The 23,160-nt window shown below is 37.6% G+C and overlaps 1 protein-coding gene and 1 long non-coding RNA gene across 4 annotated transcripts in view; one reads left to right on the top strand and one right to left on the bottom strand.

Moving 5' to 3' along the window:
• Positions 1–4,174: 4,174 nt before the first annotated feature.
• Positions 4,175–23,160, top strand: part of LOC122650253 (serine/threonine-protein kinase GRIK2-like) — a 25,364-nt gene continuing 6,378 nt past the window's right edge. Inside the window, exons 1-9 of one of the 3 annotated variants that reach the window (XM_043843614.1) lie at positions 4,175–4,195; positions 4,365–4,541; positions 4,844–5,129; positions 5,687–5,761; positions 5,844–5,888; positions 12,555–12,629; positions 14,393–14,480; positions 14,620–14,741; positions 21,991–22,086. In XM_043843614.1, coding sequence (XP_043699549.1) covers positions 4,854–5,129; positions 5,687–5,761; positions 5,844–5,888; positions 12,555–12,629; positions 14,393–14,480; positions 14,620–14,741; positions 21,991–22,086 — 777 coding nt within the window. In that variant the 5' untranslated portion in view covers positions 4,175–4,195; positions 4,365–4,541; positions 4,844–4,853. Of the gene's footprint in view, positions 4,196–4,315; positions 4,542–4,766; positions 5,130–5,686; positions 5,762–5,843; positions 5,889–12,554; positions 12,630–14,392; positions 14,481–14,619; positions 14,742–21,990; positions 22,087–23,160 lie in introns of those variants that run through there. The other 2 variants (XM_043843613.1, XM_043843612.1) reach the window with 2 other exon arrangements.
• Positions 13,130–23,160, bottom strand: part of LOC122650258 — a 14,281-nt gene continuing 4,250 nt past the window's right edge. Inside the window, exon 3 of the long non-coding RNA XR_006331402.1 lies at positions 13,130–13,142. This is a non-coding gene — a long non-coding RNA (uncharacterized LOC122650258). The remainder of the gene's footprint in view (positions 13,143–23,160) is intronic.

The following is a 23,160-nucleotide window of genomic DNA, read 5'->3' as shown; positions in this document are numbered from 1 at the left end:
CTTCTTTGGGTTTCTGCAAGTCAGAGGACACCTCCAACCACTCCTTGTATTAACAAAAATATTCCTTGTGGAGAATTCATATAGCACATTCAACAGTTATATCTTCCATGTGACCATCTCTCCCTTTTCGTACATGCACTCAGCCATACATACATACACAGAGCTCTATTTCTTTATTAATATTACAGCATGGGAAAATGGTTACTACATGCCTGTGGTTGGAACCTGTAAAACCTAACACAATGCAGATGGAAATCGTAAACACAATCACACAATGCGCACAAGGATTTACGTGGTTCGGTAAGGTTGTCTACGTCCACGGTGAGATGAGATCTGTTTTACTATTAATGGATAATAGGATTACAGTCGCTCGTTCCTCACACCTCTCTCAGATTTTACAATGCAGAAAAAGAACCCTCGCTATAGATTTATAGCGAAACCCTATACAGAAAATTTACCAAAATACCCATATAGTCCTTAAAAAAAATCAAGACACCAAAACCTCAATAGAACCTTTCCCATGCACCCTCTATTCTTTAGCTATGTGGATAGAAGATGTTGATATTTTGAAAATTGGATATAGAGGTCATGGTCTGGATTAGTCGCTTGTCAAGTTTCAGAGTCTAATTCATTAAAATTCTTTCCCATGTATTGGCATATATCTCCATATATGTTCATGCATGCTTTCGGTACTCCAACCACTATTGTGCACTCTTCCATATCCTTGGATTTTTAAAACTCTGTTTTGTCTTGTAGAAAATTTCAATAGGGCTGAAACTTGACATATGAGTGGGGGACCTAGGGTTCTATTTGCCACAAAATTTGATTTCCATCTAATCTGTCTCATATTAGTTATTAGCATTTAGAGCCAACGAGTGGAAAAGATTCCTACCACAGGCTTGTAGGAATCAGGCTCCATAATAGTATATTACCCTTAGCATTTTCCTTTTCATTTTTTCATTCTAAGAAATGTTTGGAAACCTCAATATTCTTGTTTTGTTTATTACAACTACAGATCGTATTCAGAGACTTGGGAAACCAGAATTTTCATTTACTAGGGATCAATTCTTTAACCTTCAATCAACTGAAATTTTTCCGAATTTAGATCTGGATTTTTGTCCAATAATGAACTAATTTGTCTTTTTAGAGTAATTTTAGATCATGAAATGAATGCGAAAGTGTAATTTGTTATGCAAGCTCTACAGTAATGGTTATAGACTCAATGAAAAAACTGTTGCATTGCAATGTTTCATCTATGTAATTAGTGGATTAGACGAACCAAATAATGTCAATAAATTCAGATTAGCATTATTAGAAAGGTCTGTCAACAATCATTACATCTCAGCTTCAAGTAATAATTTCATTTTCCTACGATGTCATCAGGTTGAAATTTCTTATCTTTAAACAGTGGATAACAAAACAAAGTCTGTGGTAGTGATTACTCAGTCATGTCTATATAATACCATACACTAATCATGGTTTGGACTTTGGAGTTATTACATGTCTAAAGCAAAAAAAGTCAACTTAACACACTAAGCTTTGACCAACTTCATGGTGTTAATTACATAAATATTGATCCTCTGTGGGACCCACTGCAGGGATCGTTTTTTGACCTTGGGACCAAGCCGAGTTTGGACTCTGGGCTTTAGAAATATGTGACAAAGTTGGGCCCAAATCTGATCGATATGGGCTCCAAATCCAACAACTCATAGTAGGCATTAGGAGCGTGGCATGCATTGGATTGTGCAAAGCATTGAGGGCATTGTAAATAGGGGCGAGAGATAATGATGACATTCACTAATCCAAGAATCCAATCATAGCGTTCTCCAAAGTTTTTAATAGGAATGTTAGTATTATAATTATTTCTTATTTATTTTTCCCCCTTCTTGTAGTCAATTAAATTATAGAAAATCAATAAAACTCACTTTGTATAGTCTTTCGAATTGGAATTGATTTACCTCACGCCAATTAATGCCAATTTTCACAATCATTTTTGGAATATGACATGAATGTCATTTGACCTTGATTTTGACTTTCTTCCTTTCTTTCAATAATAGTGAAATAGTATAAAAGTTAAGGCGGGGTGTTGGGCTACGTGTCCAAGCACTACGGGCCGTTGGATGTACGTTATACTCCCTGTCACGCTACAAAGGACCCAAATCCGGGGGTTTATTGCCCACACCCAAACATAGTTGGGGGGGGGGGGCAAATGACCTCCACCACCCCGCCCCGCCCCTCCCCTATGATGCTTCTATGTGCCCTCTCATTGGCCCCTGTGTGCACGTGCAGGGGCTACAGTCCCCAGAGAACGCTCCCCCAAAAGTTAATGAACTTACTTCTTATACCTACATCTAAATACTTTAAAGAACTCTGTCCAGGAGTGTGGCTTACGCCAACACTCCCATGAGTCTATCTCTTTCCTCCCCCATATGAAAAGACTGTTAGAAAAAATATCATGGGCAGCAGGTATAAGGCTAGAAATACAATAAACAAATAGTAAATACAAGACTTATCTGATTGGTATGACAGATAGTATCACACTGCGTCAATAATACAAGTCCTCTTGTGTAACTTGAACAATAAATGGTAAAGTTGAGTCACATCAAACAATGCTATCCTTAAGGTTTTTAGATGCCCCAATTCTGCAATCCAGGTTGATCATGCATTTATACCCCCAAGATAAAACAACTCTCTAATCACATAGGTTACAGTTCCAAATGTGATTACAAAGGGTATCCAAAGGCTATATTAATTAATTCATCGACACTGACCGACTACGGTGGAGAAGGAAAAAATGTATTTCAAAAACAATTGTTAGAGAATGAGCAAGACCTCCTCTCTTTATATAGGATCGAGAGGAAGAGACACCCCTAAGGGATGTCTCCAAGAGATATGTCCCAACTCATGTCTTTTCTCATAAGGTTTGTTTGTTAGCCACTCAAACAAGTCTTCCAATGGGCACCTATTGACTATTTAGGTGTTTATTAAGAAAGCACCGAACCCTCCAACAAAATTGTATTATGAATCTTTAATTTTAAAATAATTAAAAATCCAACAAAGACACTTCTACCCCTTTGTTTTGAGGAAGAGAGATATAGACACATGGAAGTGCTGACGTAGGCCACACTCTGGACATAAAACAACTTCCCTACTTTTAAATAAAAACTCTAAAAAAGTCAAAGATTAGTGACAGAATTTGCTTATATTTTATTCAAATTTCTAAGGTTCCTGTTGACACCTAGTTATTTCCAATCCGATTCGAATCAGAATCTGAGAGACGGATCCCATTTCAGGGCCCAAATTAAAAAAAAAAAATTCTTATTATTATCAAGCCACCTTTGTACATTGCAAGTTACCTTGGCTTTCTTCAGGCTTAGAATGGATTTGTTAATGAAAGAACATGGAATTAAAATAAATCCATGAATACCCATTTATATAAAGTATTGTACTAATTGATAAGCTTATATTAATTAACACCCTAATGGGCTTCATAATCATCCAAAAGCCCAATTTTGCTCTGCACGCACTTGTTGAGTAAATGGAGAGAAGTGGCCCAACAGGCAGTAGCGTTGTCTACAAGACTGGACCCAGAACCAAGGATCATCTTTTTTTAACGGATCTGTCGCCATCAACTGCCACCTCATCTCGTGGACCCCACATTTAATTGCTTATTAAGGTGAAGAAAAAGAAACAGAGAAACCCTTCTTCGCTTAACTGTCACCGTGTCCTATTTCCAAATCCGGCGATTCAGAACAAATTTTATGGTTTAAAGTTTAAACGGTTCGATCAACATCAACTGGACCACCACGCGTACGATTTGTTTTTTCGGTAACCTAACGACTAACGTACGCTGATGATACCCCAAATCAAAAAGCTTTCTTCTTCTTTCATCTTTGGTAATTTGATGAGATACGGTACGGACGCGCATACACCTTTGTCTGATTCTTCCTTACAAATTTAGCCAAAAAAATGGAATCGAATTTCATTCTTTTTTTTTTTTATACTTTTTATTCAGTTTTAAGAATCATTCGGTTCTGGTGATGCTGTAATGTTCCTTGGTTGGTTTGATTTAGGGTTTCTTTTTCTCTTTTAGTGATGCCTCCAAGAATCAAGAAGTTAGGGTTTTGAAATTCGAACGTCTTCTTCAAGTTTCTCATTCCTGAACCGAACATTTCTGCATCCTCGTTGCGAAGAGGTAGGGTTGAAAAATCTTGGTATTCTGGTTTATTGGATAAGGAAAAGTCATCTTTTGTATACAACTTATATATTTGTTTATTTGGTGATTGATGTCGTGGATTGAAGTTCAATGTTAAATTTCTTATTGGTGGGAAAGGTCAAAAGGTATTGTTGATGCTCTGTTGTAGGGAAGACAACGAGGGGGTCCTACCTTAGTTTTTATAAACTGGAGCATTCGAGATGTTAGTGTTGAACCGGAGCGGCATCAATTTCACCAGCTGTTTATTTCCATTGTGCGAATGGCATCCCTTAGAATAGCCAAGGTGGTTGGGGTTTGATACCCTCTCTCTTCCGTCCCAAAGCAGGTATTTGTATCGATTCTCTGATATTTTTACAGTATTTCAACCTCTAAACATACCCAGTTTGATCTTTACTTATTCCCAAATTTAAACCTTGTCAGTGCTGAACACCATGACACCAATTCCGATGTTTAATTATATTTTCTTTATTTTTTGTTTTTTTTTTCTCCAACGGATTGAGTTAGCATTTGTATTTCACAAACCATTGATTTGGATTTTATTTTTGTTTTTATGGTTCAGGGGGTTTATTTTTCGTGATCTCCAAAGTTGTTGAAATTCCTAATGTTTTGGAAAAATCATATTGGCAGGGCCTCAGAAATGGGGTGCTGTAGTTGCTTTGGGTTCATTAGGAAGCCCAAAGGTGACCTGAGGCCTGCCCCTGGCAGTCGTTTCTCTCAAGAATTTTTGCTGGAAGATGATGATGTTGATGGTGCTTTATATAATGGTGAAGAAACTAATCTCCTTCATGGAGGTGATGGTGAATTGCACAATCGTAGTAAGCGTTCTGAAGAGATTCTCATGCTTAGATTCCGAAGTGGAAAGATATGCAGGGAAGTACCTGTGAAGGAAACTCATCAACTCATTCGCTCAGAGGTAAAAGAAAAGAGTAAAAGAGAGCCGCTTAATTTTATTTTCTTCTCTTTTTAGGACAAAACTTGGTGTATTTCATGAGCTGCTTTACTTTGTGTACCACAATTAAAATGTGCATTACCTATTTCAATTCTTTTGAAGGCCATGAAGTTAGGAAGCTATCATGTTGGAACTTTATCTATTTACCCACAAAATAAAGCCTTATTGATCGGTTCAGATGGAAGGTGATTTTTACCTGAATGGAAAAGTTGACTGTTTGCTGAATGACTAGATGAGACGAGGATTGGTTTTTCTTAGCATTTATATCCCTTTTTTTTGGGTGGGGGGGTGGGGTGGGGGTGGAGAAATGGGTCATCCTCAACTTTTTTTTCTCTTATGAAATGAATTTGTGCAACTCTTTGAACCGTGCAATATGAACTAGAGTTTACTAGTACCCACAGAAAGTAATTTTAATATGTAATACAAATAAATTGCCACCTTTTCCTTATATGTCACTTTTGCATTCTATTCCATGTATAGAATGTTCTGTAACTTGTGATGATTGCTGAATGAATTGTCAGGATGAGAATGGAAATAAGATGATTAATGAGTATGTACGTGTGTGCAAGATTGGTTCTGGAAGCTACGGGAAAGTGGTAAGCATGGTGTAAATCAAATCATACAAACTTGCTTTATTTATCAGGATAAACCTTAAACTCTGGCCTTACAATGCAACAGGTTTTATACCAAAGCAGTGTTGATGGAAAGCGTTATGCCATTAAGGTATTCATTTTCTTTTCGAGTGCAAATTCACACTTTCATGTGTCTCTTTTTGTCTGTGACCCAGCTTGGCCAACTTTATATTATTTATTTTAAATCTTTATGAAAGAAAGGTAGCTCATGCCTCATTTTCTAGGAGGTCTATTTGAGTTTCAATCTTGTATTCTGTGTTTGGTTGATCTTTATGAATTTATATCTGTTTGAAAAGAATAATAGGAAGCATTTTACTTTATCTCTTTGAGTTTCAATCTTGTATTCTGTGTTTGGTTTATCTTTACATTTTTATTGATTTTCTTATCTAAGCAGAATGAATACTTTTCAGCATATAGAGTTTAGGCTTTTGTTTGTGAATTGATGCAGGAGGTTGCCAACTATTCCTTGCTATCAATCAAATTGTCTGCTTAGTGTTATTGGAATTATTGGTGCCACATTGACTTTGCTTAGCAATTTGGTTATATTGGGCATTATTGGAATTAGTGCATGTTAGGAAAATATTTGAAAGGAGTTAATTCAAATACCTTTTGGGTGGCATGCGCTTTTAGCAGCCTCACTTTTTAGCATTCAGTTAGCAAAATATGTAAGTCATTTCTATTCCTTTTCTTTATGACTCCTTTGCAATTGCCAAAACCTGTTTGATGGCTCTTTTAATCTATTCAGTTTCCTATCCAATAAGATCTTGAGAATGGGATTTTTTTTTGGGGTGAAGTTCTGACTAAAGTACTGACATTATATCTGGTTGTGTTTAGGTTTCTAATTTGTGATGTTCGTAAGTCATTCAAAGTTCGGCCTAGTTTTATTTATCTTTATTTTGCAAGGCAGTCAAGCACTTACAGCAGTAAAGCTGTAACTAGAGGCAATGAGACTGTTCTTAATGTAGTCCTAGGTAGGAGTAATCCCACTAGGAACCAGGGTAATAGGATCTCTTAACAAGGCTGGCCGATTGGGACAGCTTAGGCTAATTAGGGCAGAATTAGGGTTATGGTTAGGGTTTCGACTTAGGGTTTTATTTGGTAATGATGTGCAGAATTTTATGAGTCTAATGGTATAAGTTGGATCAAATTTGGTTGAGGTTGGAATTCTAGGGTTTTGGGTAGGATGCCTTATGAAAATGGACTGTTTGTAAGATCTAGGGTTTAGGGACAGATTTTAGGAAAGAGGTTTATAGGGTATTAATGGGCAGGTCTAGGGGGTGATTTTGGTATAAAGAAGTTAGGGTTTGGATGAGTTATAAAATTCTGCAGTTCTGGACAGAAGTGTGTTGCAGGTTTTAGGGTTCTAATGGATCTATGGATTAATGGAAGGGATGATAATAGGAGTAGATGGAGCTTAGGTTAGAGGATTAGAAGAAGAAGGTTAAATGCTGAATTAATAAACTACTTACTTGAAAGATTAAATCTTCAATGGTAGCAGCTTTGAAGAACTAGAAGAAGGACCTCCCGATCTACAAGATGCAAGGAGTCGATCGGAGTCCACCAATCCCTTCACCTTGATATTACCCACAAGGTAGCCTTGATATTACTCACAAGGTTCACTCAACAGAGCAGAGCAGCAGCTATGGCAGCAAACAAAAGCTTTTTCATTAATCAAATTCGTGTACAATGCTGGCCTCCCTTACAAATTTATATAGAAGACTCAAAAATAGACTTAGACACTAAAAAGGAATGGCCTAACCTTATCCCTAACCTATTAGGCAACTTAAACTGACTAGGAAACTCAAATAGAGTCCTAATGACTTAAAACAACTTAAACTACTTAAAATAAAGAAGATTCCCTAGTAGCCAATAGGATATAAGAACCTCTTAGCCAATAGGACCACTTCACTTAAATTAGACCAATTGAACCAATTGGATGCAACCAATTTAAACCGGTTCGATTAAAAACACAAAATAAAAACTAAGTATTGGGCTAATCCCGTATGCAACCTATATACCTCTATTTCAGGCCCACTAAAGTGGCCTAATACATAAAAAACCCTTGGGAACAAAGGCCCAACATATATATATATCCCAACCCTACACTTATTCCCAATGAAACAAACCCTATTTGATGATGAATCTGCATCAACTCTCCCCAACTTGAAAAAATTCGTCCTCGAATTTTTTAGTGATGAGGGGGAATCAACATGTGATCAGCAGCTTTGACCATCCCCAAACAGAATTTCGGTGAAGCGGGAACATTAGGGATAAAGTCTTCAATGCGTGGAGCGTTCTCTTCAAAGAACCATAGTGGCATAACAAACTCTATGTGCTCGACCTCTTCAAGAACAACATCTTGGATGTCGATGATTTCTTGAGGAGTGTTGCCAATCACCACTTCATCTTCCATGTCCTCAGCCTTGTCTACTTTGCCCTCTTCAGTAGTTTCTTCTACCATTGTGTGTTGGACCTCCACATCAATTTGATGGCCGAGCTTCTCAACCATGATCTCAACTACTGCTGCAGTTTGGTCTTCTTGAATTTCTTTAGCTATAGGTTCTTGAATCTCTTCAACACAAACCGCTTTAGTAGAATCTTTTGTTGGTGCATCTGCCATAGGTGAAACTTCAAACACAGTCGATGTCACTTGCATTTGAGTTGACATGTTCGGTAGTCCTTGTTGCTGTACAGTCGATATGGTCACCTTTGTTTGTAATCCTTTTAGAGTAAACAAATGGAATAGACGCTGTCGATCAGGTAGGACACACAAGTTGTTTTCCGGTTCAATCCAACCTTGTCGCTCGTCCAACCAATTGCAACCTACTGCAATAAAGCTCCTTGGAGATGGTACCGGCTTACACCAAGCACCATCATGATATGAAGAACACCCAAATTCAACACAGACTTTACCTGTAGGCTCGATGCAAATCTCTCCTGATTGGGACAACATATCCACCACAGATTGTGAAATAATGTTGTTACGTCTCCTCTCATCAACAACTAAGATGGTTGTGCTCCCATTGGGTAGACGAACTTGGGTCTTGAAAACGAAGGGAGGTGGGTCTTTCAAGGTTTGGTTGGAGCTTCCCTCCGCCATAGCTCTGATACCAATTTAATGTAGTCCTAGGTAGGAGTAATCCCACTAGGAACCAGGGTAATAGGATCTCTTAACAAGGCTGGCCGATTGGGACAGCTTAGGCTAATTAGGGCAGAATTAGGGTTATGGTTAGGGTTTCGACTTAGGGTTTTATTTGGTAATGATGTGCAGAATTTTATGAGTCTAATGGTATAAGTTGGATCAAATTTGGTTGAGGTTGGAATTCTAGGGTTTTGGGTAGGATGCCTTGTGAAAATGGACTGTTTGTAAGATCTAGGGTTTAGGGACAGATTTTAGGAAAGAGGTTTATAGGGTATTAATGGGCAGGTCTAGGGGGTGATTTTGGTATAAAGAAGTTAGGGTTTGGATGAGTTATAAAATTCTACAGTTCTGGACAGAAGTGTGTTGCCGGTTTTAGGGTTCTAATGGATCTATGGATTAATGGAAGGGATGATAATAAGAGTAGATGGAGCTTAGGTTAGAGGATTAGAAGAAGAAGGTTAAATGCTGAATTAATAAACTACTTACTTGAAAGATTAAATCTTCAATGGTAGCAGCTTTGAAGAACTAGAAGAAAGACCTCCCGATCTACAAGATGCAAGGAGTCGATCAGAGTCCACCAATCCCTTCACCTTGATATTACCCACAAGGTAGCCTTGATATTACTCACAAGGTTCACTCAACAGTGCAGAGCAGCAGCTATGGCAGCAAACAAAAGCTTTTTCATTAATCAAATTCGTGTACAATGCTGGCCTCCCTTACAAACTTATATAGAAGACTCAAAAATAGACTTAGACACTAAAAAGGAATGGCCTAACCTTATCCCTAACCTATTAGGCAACTTAAACTGACTAGGAAACTCAAATAGACTCAAAATAGAGTCCTAATGACTTAAAACAACTTAAACTACTTAAAATAAAGAAGATTCCCTAGTAGCCAATAGGATATAAGAACCTCTTAGTCAATAGGACCACTTCACTTAAATTAGACCAATTGAACCAATTGGATGCAACCAATTTAAACCGGTTCAATTAAAAACACAAAATAAAAACTAAGTATTGGGCTAATCCCGTATGCAACCTATATACCCCTATTTCAGGCCCACTAAAGTGGCCTAATACATAAAAAACCCTTGGGAACAAAGGCCCAACATATATATATCCCAACCCTACACTTATTCCCAATGAAACAAGCCCTATTTGATGATGAATCTGCATCAGTTCTACTTTTTGGATTTCTGAGTCGCATTTGCATTAGACTTTATACAAGTGTATTCGGACATCTTACAGTCATATACTTGCTTTGTTATTGAAGTTTGATTCTTTAATTGAGGGCTGTTTATTGGAACAACAGTTTCTTTATTCCATTTAGTTGTAGAATGATGTATGGAGCTGATTGTTGGGAAATGAAGAAACAGCATATAAATAAACTTTATGTAGCTGAGAATTAGGATGTTGAGATGGATGAGTGTTAAAGATAGAAAGGATAAAATAGGGAATAGACAAATTAGAGCTAATTTAGGAGTAGCTCTGATACATGATAAATTGTGAGTAAATCATTTGAGATGGCGTAGACATGTGCACCGGACGCCTTTGAATGCTTCAGTATGGAAGTGTGATTTGATTCAGATTGAAGGAGCTAAAAGAGCCAGGGGTAGGCCTAAAATGACTCTAGGAGAAATGGTGAGGAAATACATATATAGCTTAGGACTAGTAACAAGTATGGCTTTGAATAGAGCTGATTGAAGAAAAAGATCCATGTAGCCGACCCCATATAGTTGGGATAAGGCTGAGTTGAGTTGAGTTTCCATTAAGTGACATTTTGGTAACAGCCAAATTGGAGAGAAAATTACCCAACTTTAGTGTATCATAGTGAAAAATTGGTGGTCATGTTTACATGCTGCAGTTTGTTTACTTTGGAGGATTATAAAAGTTGGCTGATTCATGTAGGTGAAGAGCACAAAGGAGTTTTTGAGTTAGAGGGGGAATTCATGAACCAGTGAACCACAACTGGATGAAATGACTATGTTTCTTCAATGATGAAGTGGTAGGTTGTTTTTTGAAATAAAAGGAATATTTCTAGAGGCTTAACCAACTTTAAGAACAGAAGGCATGAGCAAATCAACAGTGTTCATTGATCAGAGAACAGAAAATTAGATGCAATGTTAAGGTTTGAATGGGGTGAGGCTCGTTTCCTAAAAGTTTCAATATTAGATTTTTGTGTGTTTTTTTTGTGTTGTTTTGGAGGAAATTTGTCCAGGAAAATTGTTCTGTAAGTTAATCCACTGGATCTATTGATGAACGAGAGTTGTGGAAAACAAGTTTACAAATCCTGCTCTGTTATCTTTTGCATGATTATACCTTAATCGAAAGCTCCCTAGTCACACACAGACTACTTGTAAGTTGTAACAAGTGTGCGGAGATGATAAAAGAAGAATGAACTCAATTGTCTGAAGCAATTAAAGCTAAATAAACAGAGGATGCCTGAGCCATTTGCTCAAGCAACTCAGGGTGCAAGCAGGATGCTATAATCTTCTCTTATCTTCAACTGATTGCCACAAATATCAACACTGGTGAATTGGGGATGGGGAGCTACAAATCAGAACTTAATGGGGGCCATGGGGCTGATTTTTCATTTCTGTTGGAATGGTGTCTAATGATTCATGCTAACCTTACTGTAGTTGGAGGCATATTAGCTTCGTTGGACCTAACTTATTTTGCTTTTATGGGCTATGATGTTTTGATTAACTGGCCTGTTCACCATTTTTTTAAAAAAAATTTCTAAGTCATCTGAAAGGTTGTCCAGTTACCTTTCCATAAGAACTGATATATTTTTTTTTGGAGGGGGGGGGGAGAACTATTACCATAATGATATGGTGTTGGCTGAAATCGTATCTGAAGTCAATTAGTAATTGTATTTTGGTTCCTCACTCTTATTAGCAGTAGGAATTAAGAGTCTGTAAGAGAGTTTAGGGATGTTATGTGATGATTGACTTGCTTTGTTGTCCAGACTTAGATCCTAGTGTAAGAAAATTTAGTTGTCAACTGCTGCTGTCCTGCTGTTCATCGACTGTCTGTTCTTGATATCATAAATTTTTTTATTCTTTATTCCTTGCTAGAGAGTTCTCTATTCCTTTGTTTATTTGAAGTTTCATTCAAGTCTATTTGTCTCACCATATTTAGGATTTGTTCCCATTCTGCTTCATGAGATTTTTGTCTTATCCCTGTTGAGACATCTTTTAGGCATAATTTTTGGTAAAATTACCAGTAATTATAAAATGTATGTCATATCTGTGAAATTTGTATTTTTACAATTTGTGTAAATGTTTTTCAGGAATAATGCACCGCATGTTTCTAATCACTTCAAAATTTCAAATTTAGGGTTCAGCGGAGTACTGTAATACTCCTTATATTACAGAAAGTGACCTACATAATTTTAAACCATATGCCTTTTGTAGTAAAATCAAACTGTAATAGTGCTATCTGTCAACTGAACCCCTATCCAATTGGAAGTGTATGTGGTATATCATCTAAATTTTCACAAAACAATTTGTATTAAAACAAAAGTAGCCTGAAATGCATGGAACATAATATTGTTTTCAATGCTGGTTGATGTCATCTCAGTATGGAATTATTTGTTTCCTCAAAACTCTTACAGGCTTTTCACAAGTCTCATTTATCAAAGCTGCGAGTAGCACCATCAGAGACTGCAATGACTGATGTTCTTAGGGAGGTAAGCTTTACATTTAATTATTCTATATTAAGTTCAATTGGCTTATCTTTTGCCTCATTAAACAAATAAGATTTTGTGTTTGTTTTTTGGGTGCATGCTGTACTTCTGTTTGTAATGATCTGCTTCAGTTTTTTTTGTTCGGAACCCAAAACTTTAGCTCTTCGTTAGGAATCTTTGAATCACATTTTTCTCTTATCGTGTTTGAGGTTCTAGCTTGGGTTGCTAAGGGTATGTATGTCAACCATTCTGTTTAAAAAAATTGGTTTTGAGTCAGAATCGATTTTTTCTGTTTCTGGATTTTTGGAGTAATTCTGTACCAACAAATGCTGTATGATAAACCTAGTAAAAAATTGATTCTGCTATTACAGTGAAAAGGGTTTGGGTTGAGGTTTGAAGGTATCAAAGCAAAAGGGGGTAGTTCTTCAAAGAGGTAAGCTTTTCATCTAAAAATTCTGGGTTGGGGGATGAGTTGCAGAGATCGATCGACCTTGAAAAGGGGTAAGCTTTTCAAATCTGAAATGGAATAAAAATAGAAGAAGAAAAGGGGGAAATACAAGAAGACGAATAGGAGTAGGACTCCTCCGACGGATAGAATCATCAAAAGAAATCGAGCAAGGTGAACGATCCAAATCATCAAGATTATCATAATTCATTTCGTTACCTTCATTCTGTTCTAATTCCCCATCTTTCAAAGCAGAATCATATCTCTGAACCATACAAAGAACGACAGGGTTATACACCTACAGAACAACCCAAAACCAAAAGAAAGAAAACCTAAATGCTAAAGAAACAATTGATACATGCAAGAAAAGAAAAGAAAAGAAAAGAAAAGAAAATGAGAAAAAGAAGCAAACCCATTAATGCACTCGAAAAGTTTGTCGATTCCTGTTAATGAGTCGTCGGCACTTTGCTCCATTGACCAATCATCTGAAATTTCTCTTGCAATTCCAAAATTGGGTCGTTCTTAAATTCTCAAAATTACGGTCACTGAAACTTTACACAAAGACAGAGAAACAGGGGATACAGAAAAATGTAGTAGGGGTGGGTACCTGCAGAAGAAGAACCAGAGAGACCGCTGGACGGACTGGTAACGAAGGGTGAAGCACCGGTGAAAATTGGGTTTACGTTAGACGTTTGAGTGCAATGTTATTTTTTAATGGTAAATTCCATCTATGCCCCTGATTCACTTAAGTCAAAGTTTTTTCACTGAAAAAATTGGTAGAATCAATTCTAAAATGTGAGAAACACCATTTTGGTGTTTCTCAAAAGCTTGCCAGAGTCTATTACATCACTCTGTCCGTTTAAAAAAATCACAGAAACGGACCGGACAACCCATACATAATCTGTTTCAATTCTGCCCCCAGAATCAGAAAACACACCAGAATCCATTTTTGAAAGGTTACCATACAGATCCTAAGAAGCTGGACTGATTCAGTTGTATCCTGCATGTCTATTTCTGTGTGTTCGTGTCCTTGTTTTTTCCCCTTCATAATCTGTTTTTTTTTTTTTTTTTTTTTTTTAAATATCAGATGGCTACCTTGGTCAAGGTAGCCATCCAATGATTTTCTGATCAGCAGGTTGTCGTTGAGATCTCTAAATGGTAACAAAACTGCTATTCTTTGCACTCAAATAGCTGAGATGTCTTTCCAAAAATCTCTCTTTTTTTTATTTTTATATATATATAAATTTATGCGATCAAGATAGGAATTATTTTTAGTTGTATTCTGTTCACCTATGACTATCCCTTTTCTTTTCCCTCACAGGTTTCAATCATGAAAATATTGGATCATCCCAATATAGTCAATCTGATTGAGGTGATTGATGACCCAAACACAGATCACTTTTATATGGGTATTCATCGGCACTTTCATCTGTAGGCCTTCCAATTTTTCTTTTCCGAGTCATGAAATCTTAAAGCTATGTCTAACCTTATTTTAAATAGCTTGTGATTTAGCCATTCTCTTAACTACATGTCTTTTCTTTTCTTCAGTTCTTGAATATGTGGAAGGCAGGTGGGTGTGTGAGTCTGGTCCACGTGGTGGCTTAGGAGAAAGCATTGCCCGAAAGTATTTGCGAGATATAGTTGCTGGATTGATGTATCTGCATGATCATGTATGATCTAGAATCTAGATCCCTTTTCGCCTATTGTGCATATTTTCTTTGGATGATTATGTGTTTCTATGGATGACTTTCTTCCTCAACTCCCTTTTTGTTATTGGTAAATTTTCAACAATTTTAAGTTCAATTAGTTATTTTCCTATAAATCTCTACTTGTTATGTCAACAACTTCTATTGACTTTAGTATTTTCATGTTTTTTTTTCTTTTCGTTATGTGATTTGGTTAAGATTGCATTTTATTTAACCAAAAGTCAATAGTGTTATATAGGAAGACACTGGAACTACATTATTCCCTGTCAGATGTTGTAGGGTTTGTCCATAAAGAGATACTGTCCTTATATTGATTCCAGCGTGTGCAACTTGAGTATGGCTGGTCAGAGATCAATTCAAGCACAACCTCATGTGTAAAAATGATAACTGAGCCCATTTTAGCCCAACCATATGCCTGAGCTATTTTACTCCTGGGAAACAATGTTTATTGCCTACTATGTTCCTGGTTTTTCGGTGCTTGTACATTTGTTTTTCCTTGTATGAAAGCACACTTCTGGGTAAACAACATGGAATAGTCTTAGTAGAGAGAGAGAGATTCTTCGGATGCCCCAGTGTATGTCCTTCTGTATGGCTTGACTGGCTGTGAAGTAAAATGAAAAGGTTGTGGGAGGGGGAGGGGGGAGGGGGGAAGGGGTTGGGGGGGGGGGGGGGGAGGAGAGGGAAGGCATAGATTGAGTTTATGGTTGGTTGGGTTATGTGATCTCAGCCCTAGTGCAACTCAAAGCCCAAGCATCCTTGGCCAATGTCAGACTTGGGTCCTAGACCAGTTTGTTCAATTCTGTTGGGTATGAAATTTTTTGCTTTAGTTGGAAGTGAATCACTGTCTATGCAATCTGTTTGTTGACTGTTTCGTACCTTATTATTGTTTCTGTCTGCTTTGCAATCCTATCTCAAGAGACACAAACCCTAGTTTTTATTGTCTAATTCAAATAATCTCATTTTCTTTGGTATCCATTGCCTAAGTTTTTTAACCTTAACAATGTTACTCTTCCAACCTAATTGAGAGTTGTAGGGACAGATTTCCTATATCAGTCAGCCTCATGTTTACCTTTCTCTCACAAATATCTATCATACACCTCCTGAACTACATTCAAACTTGTAAATGAATGATGTGGTCGAGTTGGTCCAGTCTCTCCCATAAGCTTCTCTGCAGTATGCATGCATATGATATGCTTGCTAGCTAGATGGGGACTTGATGCAGAAGCCGAAACCATGATTAATTTGGCTGTTCTTTGATTTTTCGTTGGACCCTTCTTATTTGTTTGTTCTTTTAGTCTAGGGTTAAAACAGTCTTTTTCATGGTTTATCTTCTTAGTTCCCCTCCACGATTTTAGAGGGATTAGTATTTTATTTTATTTGTTTTAGTTGTTTACACTTATACTCCTATTTAGAGTATAAGTCTATTCTATGTTTTATAATTAGGATTCAGATTAGGAATCCCAACTCCTAATCTGATTAGGATTGCTTTAGATTGATTATTTGTAAGGCCTTTAGGCCCCCTTTTATTATTATAAATAGTAGAATCGTGGGAGGCTCCCCCACCTATTATGTTTGAAATTTTGTTTCTTCTTGCTGCTGCCGCCATGACTGCTGCTGCTTCTCTGTCTTGTGTGTCATATCAAGACCCCTTGTGAGTTATACCAAAGGCTAGGGTTGGAGAAATCCAGCGACTCCTTGCATCTCGCAGATCGGGAGGTTCTTCTTCTTCTTCAATCAAGCTCTTCAAGTTGCTGCCATTGAAGTTCTTCTATTACAAGTAAGCTGTTACAGAATTCTGCAATTAATTAGTTCCTTCTTATTCCCTAACCCAGCCCTACATCCTCTATCAATTTCCATAACCCTCAACCCCATTAAATCTGCAACTCCTATTTTAACTAGGATTCCTTTGTAACTACAGATCTGACCATCAGTTTTCATTAAACTTCTAACCACAGATCCCTCACAGCAGACCTTCCACTCGACCTAACCTGCAGCCTTCATCTCAACAACTAAACCCTAATTTCCTCTCTTCTCCATTACACCCCAACAACCCTAAACCTGCCTAGACCTAACCAGCCATCCAAATCATCCCATACTTCAGCCGAATCCTATTCCCTACCTCTGTGACACTCGGCCAGAAGCTCTTGGCCTGATTCCCTCTAGAAACCCTAGATCCCTTTATCCTCTTTAGTCCTAAAACCCAAAACCCTAACCCTAATATTCTGAATTTCTATTTCTTATTTAAACCTAGTTAGATCCTATACTAATAGACTCCTAAAAACCTGCAGACCATTATCCATCAATCTCCCATTCCTAACCCTAACTTCTGCCCTAGTAACCCTAATCTGTCCATTCGGCCAGCCCTAAGACAGAACCTGGTCCTACGTGAGATTTATTTCACCTAGGCTACATTAGGACTACCACACAGTTAATGTACTGAGTCAGTTTGTACATTATTTGTTTTAATTGCTACAAGATGATGTTACAAGACCCAGACTGGATGATTGAAAGCTCGTCAAGTTGAGTTGCCTCCAATGATAAAACTGTTCTGACCTGGGTAAGTATGCCAGTTTGCATGACCTTCGGGGTTTACATTCCGAAACTTGAACTAAAATGATACATAGTTAAGTCTCTGGTACTTCCTAATGAATTTGTTAGTCTCTCTGATTTTAGCTTATGGGGTTGTACTTCCTAATGACATAAAGTTGGAGAGGAGGGAGCACTATGAGAGTGAGTGATTGGTAAGAAAGTTTCTTTCTTTTTCAAAAACTAAAAGAAGAAATTTGGAGAAGAGGAAGAGAGAATCGAGTAATGGTAGATGTAGTTGGCGGGTAATCAGAGAACGAGGGAGAGATTGAAAGACAATAGATCTAGTGGATGGGTAAGGACTGTAGATGCCAAGAAAATCCTAACCTTAGTTTTGGAAATTGAGTATATTCGAGCATTGCTGAAATCTATCAACCAGCATCGGGATTTTGAAGTACCTATAAATTCAGAAGAGCAACTGATTGAGATTGAATATAATTGGAACAGAAGTTTGAAATTAACATAACAAAATTTAGTATTGGAATTTTAGAAGAAATTAATAGGATGAAATTAAGACAAAGAATTAGTTAATAACAGCAAGGTTTAAAGTAGCAGTATTGGGTATCGTATCGAAAGGGAGGTCTTAAGAGATGTATCGTATCGGAGAGACACAAGATACGCTAAATATATGGAAATGGTCAAGAAACTACTGTAAGGCTCGGTCATGAATGACCTAACCCCAAGCAGGATCTCAGGTATAATCAATTCAGATTAATATTACAGAAATCGCACCAATTGATGGAAGATTTCAGTTGCAGAAAATACACAATCAAATGTACTCAGACTTGCAATAGATCAAGCACTCACAGATTGATTGGAAAATAAAAGAAAATAGAGGGTAGAAGAAGATGGAGAGAAGAAGGGGATACGGATGGGTCTCTCACCCATGGCCCCTAACCGTACCTGTCTCTTACAGCCATTAATGGCTTTAACCAAGCTCATTCTTTTCTCCAACTCAACTTTGCTGTTTCCGTCCTTTTTTCTTTATTTATAAACTTCAAATCCTTCCGTGCATGGAAAGTAATCCCTTGCAAATTGAACTTTATCCTAAATAGAAACTACTTACAAGGTGTCAAGGTATCCCAACTCGAATCTAATTAACCAACTAAAGAGTCCTGGAAAAGGAAACTACTAATTACAATAAACAACCTAATTGTTGATGTATACATTGACGTTACCATTCCCTAACAGTTTGAGATTTTAGGTAAATCGGTAGTGAACATGGTATTAGAGTAGGGAGGTCAAGTGTTCGATTCCTGGGAAATGCATTAGAAGGTTTGTTCCGACATTTCTTCTCCCTTGGTGCCGCGCGAAGGAAATGCCGCGTGAGCTCCATGTGCAAGGACCATGGGATCTTGCCTTACACGTGCAAGGGAGTGTTGATGCTGCCATTCCCTAAGGCCCTGTCTGTTTGACAGATAAAAAGGGGTGGGAAACTTGTGAGGGTGGGTCCCACATGTTGTGGGTTGGGATGAGAAGGAATGGAAATAATGGAATATGCATTTTGTAGTTAGGTGGGATTTAGTGGGAGAGAGAGGAAATGGGCATGGGGTGGGATTTCATGGGAAAGAAAGGAAATTGGAAGAGGAGAGAGAGACTCAAAAGTAATTGTTCCATGAATAGTGCCAAATTGGTAGGACTTCGAAAGTGAATGGGGTGGGAAAAGAGGGGTGCCACCTCACCAGACAAGAATAAATGCATTTAATGAGCTTGTTTGGAAGTTTCCCACCCCATCTAACCAAACTGTCACATTTGTGGTAGTTTGTGGGAAACAAGACAAATTTCCCACCCCTTTTTACCTTTTCCACTTTTCTCCGTCAAACAAATTGGGCCTAACAGTTCGAGCTTCTAGGTGAATCAGTAGCGAACACTAATCAATAGAACCCCCAACGCAAGGGACTGTATCTTCCCTAAAATATAGGACCTTGCAAGTTGGAAAGATATTCAAGCCTCCTCCATGTATTGGCCATGGGCCCACTCGAAATTTGGAAAAATATTTCAACGTATAAGCAAGGTCAATAGCTGTCCTCCTAGGCCCCCACGAGATCTGTTAAAATCCCCTATAAATCAGCAAGTCAATAGCTAATAAATCTGGAAAGTAATCTTCCCTTTAATCTCCACACAATCTGGATTGGGCTGCCTTATGAGATGCTCCATTGAACCAACAAAAACCTGCCACATCACAGATCAGACTGTCTCCCACAGCAGTTGAATCCCACAACGATACTGAGCTGGTTTTGGTGCTTGTTTCTGCGGCTACACATGGACCTGTGATCTACATCAGCCTTCCTCATCTTGAAACAAAACTCGTCAACAAGTTTAGTGGAGTTGTCGAATCAGACTTGCTTGATCGACCTTCATTGGGAAGTTGAGTTCAGCAACTGATAACTCCGCCTATTGTCCAATTTGGCTCTGATACCAAATAATGCAAGGCCGGGTCACGAATGACCAAATCTCAAGCGAGTTCTCAGGTATAATCAATTCAGATTAATATTGCAGCAACCGCACAAATCGATGGAAGATTTCAGTAGCAGAAAATACACAATGAACTCAGACTTGCAACAGATCAAGCACGCACAGATTGATTGGAAAAATAAAAGAAAATAGAAGGTAGAAGAAGATGGATAGAAAGAAGAAGGGGGATAGGGGTGGGTCTCTCAACCACGGCCTCTCACCTTACCTGTCTCTCACAGCCAAATGACTTTAACCAAGCCCATTCTTTTCTCCAACTCAACTTGGCTGTTTCAGCCCTTCTTTCTTTATTTATAAAGTTCAAATCAAATACATAAAAGGTGTCTTTCTTGCGTGGAAAGGAATCCCTCACAAATTGAACTTTATCCTAAATAGAAACTACTTACAAGGTATCCCCATCCGAATCTAGTTAACAAACTAAAAGAGTCTTAGAAAAGGAAACTACCAATTACAATAAACAATCTAATAAATAGAAAACTAATCTTTAGCTAATAAACCCCTAAGAGACTATATCTTTCCTAAAATATAGGATCTTACGAGCTGGAAAAAGGTATCCAAGCCTCTTCCACGTATTGGCCATGGGGCCCACTTAAAATTTGGAATAGTCTGTCAACAAATAAGCAAGGTCGATAACTGTCCTCCTAGGCCCCCACGAGATCTATTAAAATCCTCTACAAATCAGCAACTCAATAGCTAATAAATCTGCCATGCAATCTGGACTGGCCTGACTTATGAGTTGCTCCATTGAACCAACAAAAGCCTGCCACATCAGCAGACCAGGCTGTCTCCCACAGCAGTTGAATCCAACAACGATACTGGGCTGGTTTTGGGGCTTGTTTCTGCGGCTACACATGGACCTGTGATCTACATTAGAAATGTATGGAAATGCTTAGGATAAATGCAAATTACAGTTTCGAAGCATAAAAAACTATAAATAAGTAATATGTAAAATATATCATGTATAAAAAAGAGAACAAAGTATGCTGAGACAAGTGTATTCTATTATTTACCCCCCCAAAAAAAAAAAAAAAAGTGCATTCAAATGATTATATGTAAAGGCTGAGGTTTCTTATGTGTACTAATACCAAATTTTTTTAGGTATCATATTGGTACCTTAAAGATACGATACTTATCGGTTAGTATTGTCGGATATGGTAGGATACTTAAACCCTTGAATAAGAGTATTCGATTAGAAACAGAACTTTATGATAAAATGAGAAATTCAATAATTGTCAACCCCTAAATCAGAATGTAGTTGGGTACCCTACTATATCTAAACTATCAAATTAAAGGGGGGGGGGGGGAAACTGATTTCTCTTGAAGTGATAGTAGGGTAATTGGACAGGTAGCTCTGGGAAATAAACAGGGCAGGAAGAATGAAGTGTTAACAGAGAATGGAAAACTGAAATGTGATCTAGTAGAGATTTGTAAGGGAACTTGGCATATAAAATTTCATATCAAAAGCATAACAAGAAAAGTAGATATGACTGAAATTGATTAAGCAAAAGATAGTCCATAAACAGGGTATCACAATGAGGAAGGAGAGCAGAGCTGAACTGAAATAGGGAGATTCAGATCTGTAAGAGAAGGGGGAAGTAGAAAGAGAGAAATATCCTCTTGCTGTTGTAATTGAAAACAATAGCTACAAACTAATAAATTCCATTCATAAAATCTCAAATCTCACATGGGTACATAGCCATCACATTTGTAAAAGCCCAACTTTTCTAATTCTATTTGAACTCCAAGTAGATAAAAACAATGGACAACTCAAACTAATCTCATGTACCCACTTAAAGGCTCCAACATTGGCTTATAGATCAGGCCTGTTACAAGGATAACCGTTAAAATAAAGGCCCAACAGCCCCAACCTATGTTACTGCTAACACATTACTTATTTTCGCCTTCTAAAGCCTCCTTTGGCTTGGCTGCCAAATGATGTCGAATTTATGCAATCAATAGAAGGCTACTGCATTAGTAAGAGGGAAACTCATGTAAGGTCACATGGAAATTCTGCAGGTTCACTCTTTGAATATTTTTGGTTGGCTGCTTTTGTGCATTCTCAGGCGTTGCTTGTATTCATTTTTTGGTTTTATGGTGATATTCTTACTCACTAATTTTGTCAGATGCTAATCTTATTTCCATCTTTCACCAACAGAATATTGTGCATGGAGACATCAAACCTGATAATCTTTTGGTTACGAGTACCGGTACAGTGAAGATAGGAGACTTTAGTGTCAGCCAGGTGTTTGAGGTACGTTTATATTGCTTTTATGTTTGTTCCTGAGATTCTTCTGAATTACAAGCGCCCTAGGATCAAGAACAGAATGAGTTCTGTAATCTTTTTCATGTGGGTTTTATTATTTTGCGTAGTTTTTTTATATTGGTATCATGATATGATGGTCCATGTGTGTGAACTGTGAAGGCAATAGCTGGTAAACGAGAAATTGGTCATGCTCCCCTCGACCTTTTTTAGCTGCATGTATGCTGTTTTGACAACAAAGATTTATATTCTTGTCTATACAACGTTTTACATGTGGCACCTGAAGAGGAAACCCTAATTGGTTGACACATTACTCTAAGGCATGCTCTTTCAATTTGACAAGTTTCAGTGCAACATCCCAATGTAATCACCCAAACCCTAAATCTATTTCGAATTAGGAGATTTGAATTAAACTTGAGGTGGGTGGCAATTCTGTAAATAACTAAGTATGTAGATAGAAGTGAACAGATTTGGAATAACTCACAATAGTGGCAGGTATAATGTAATGAAATAAAACTAAGGGATGTAGATGTAACATCAGAAATTAAATAAATAGTGAACTACCAGAAGATAGTGTATCCATAGGTCATTAATTTCACAGGGGCTCTGTCATAGTGAACTACCAGAAAAGTCCAAATAGGCTAAAACTCCAGCCATGAGTTCTATGGACCTGACCCCACCAAACAATAAAAAAGGTTAGGATTTCTCTATAGAAATAAAGGGTGCAATTTGACTGAAGCCAAGTCTAACAGAAAACAGGGCAAGATAAAGGTTACGATTTGACTGAAGCCAGCTCTAACAGAATACAGGATAAGATAAAGGGTGCAATTTGACTGAAGCCAGGTCTAACAGAATACAGGGTAAGGTAATGATAAAGTGATAAGACAGTTACCAGGCCTGGTATAATTATTGGATGTGAGAATATGCTGACATGAACATATATACAAGGTTAGAAAGAAATCTGAGTACAGAACTGACAGATGATCATAAATAGACCAGCAGGAAATTAGTTAAAACAGGGTATCACAAATAGCTCTTAAGAATTAGAAGATGTGCTGATGTGCA

This window comes from Telopea speciosissima, chromosome 2 (genome assembly GCF_018873765.1).
Source record: "Telopea speciosissima isolate NSW1024214 ecotype Mountain lineage chromosome 2, Tspe_v1, whole genome shotgun sequence".
NCBI classification, from domain to species: Eukaryota; Viridiplantae; Streptophyta; class Magnoliopsida; order Proteales; family Proteaceae; genus Telopea; species Telopea speciosissima.
The sequence above is the reverse complement of the archived record's forward strand: the minus strand, read 5'-3'. Positions and strand labels throughout refer to the sequence as shown.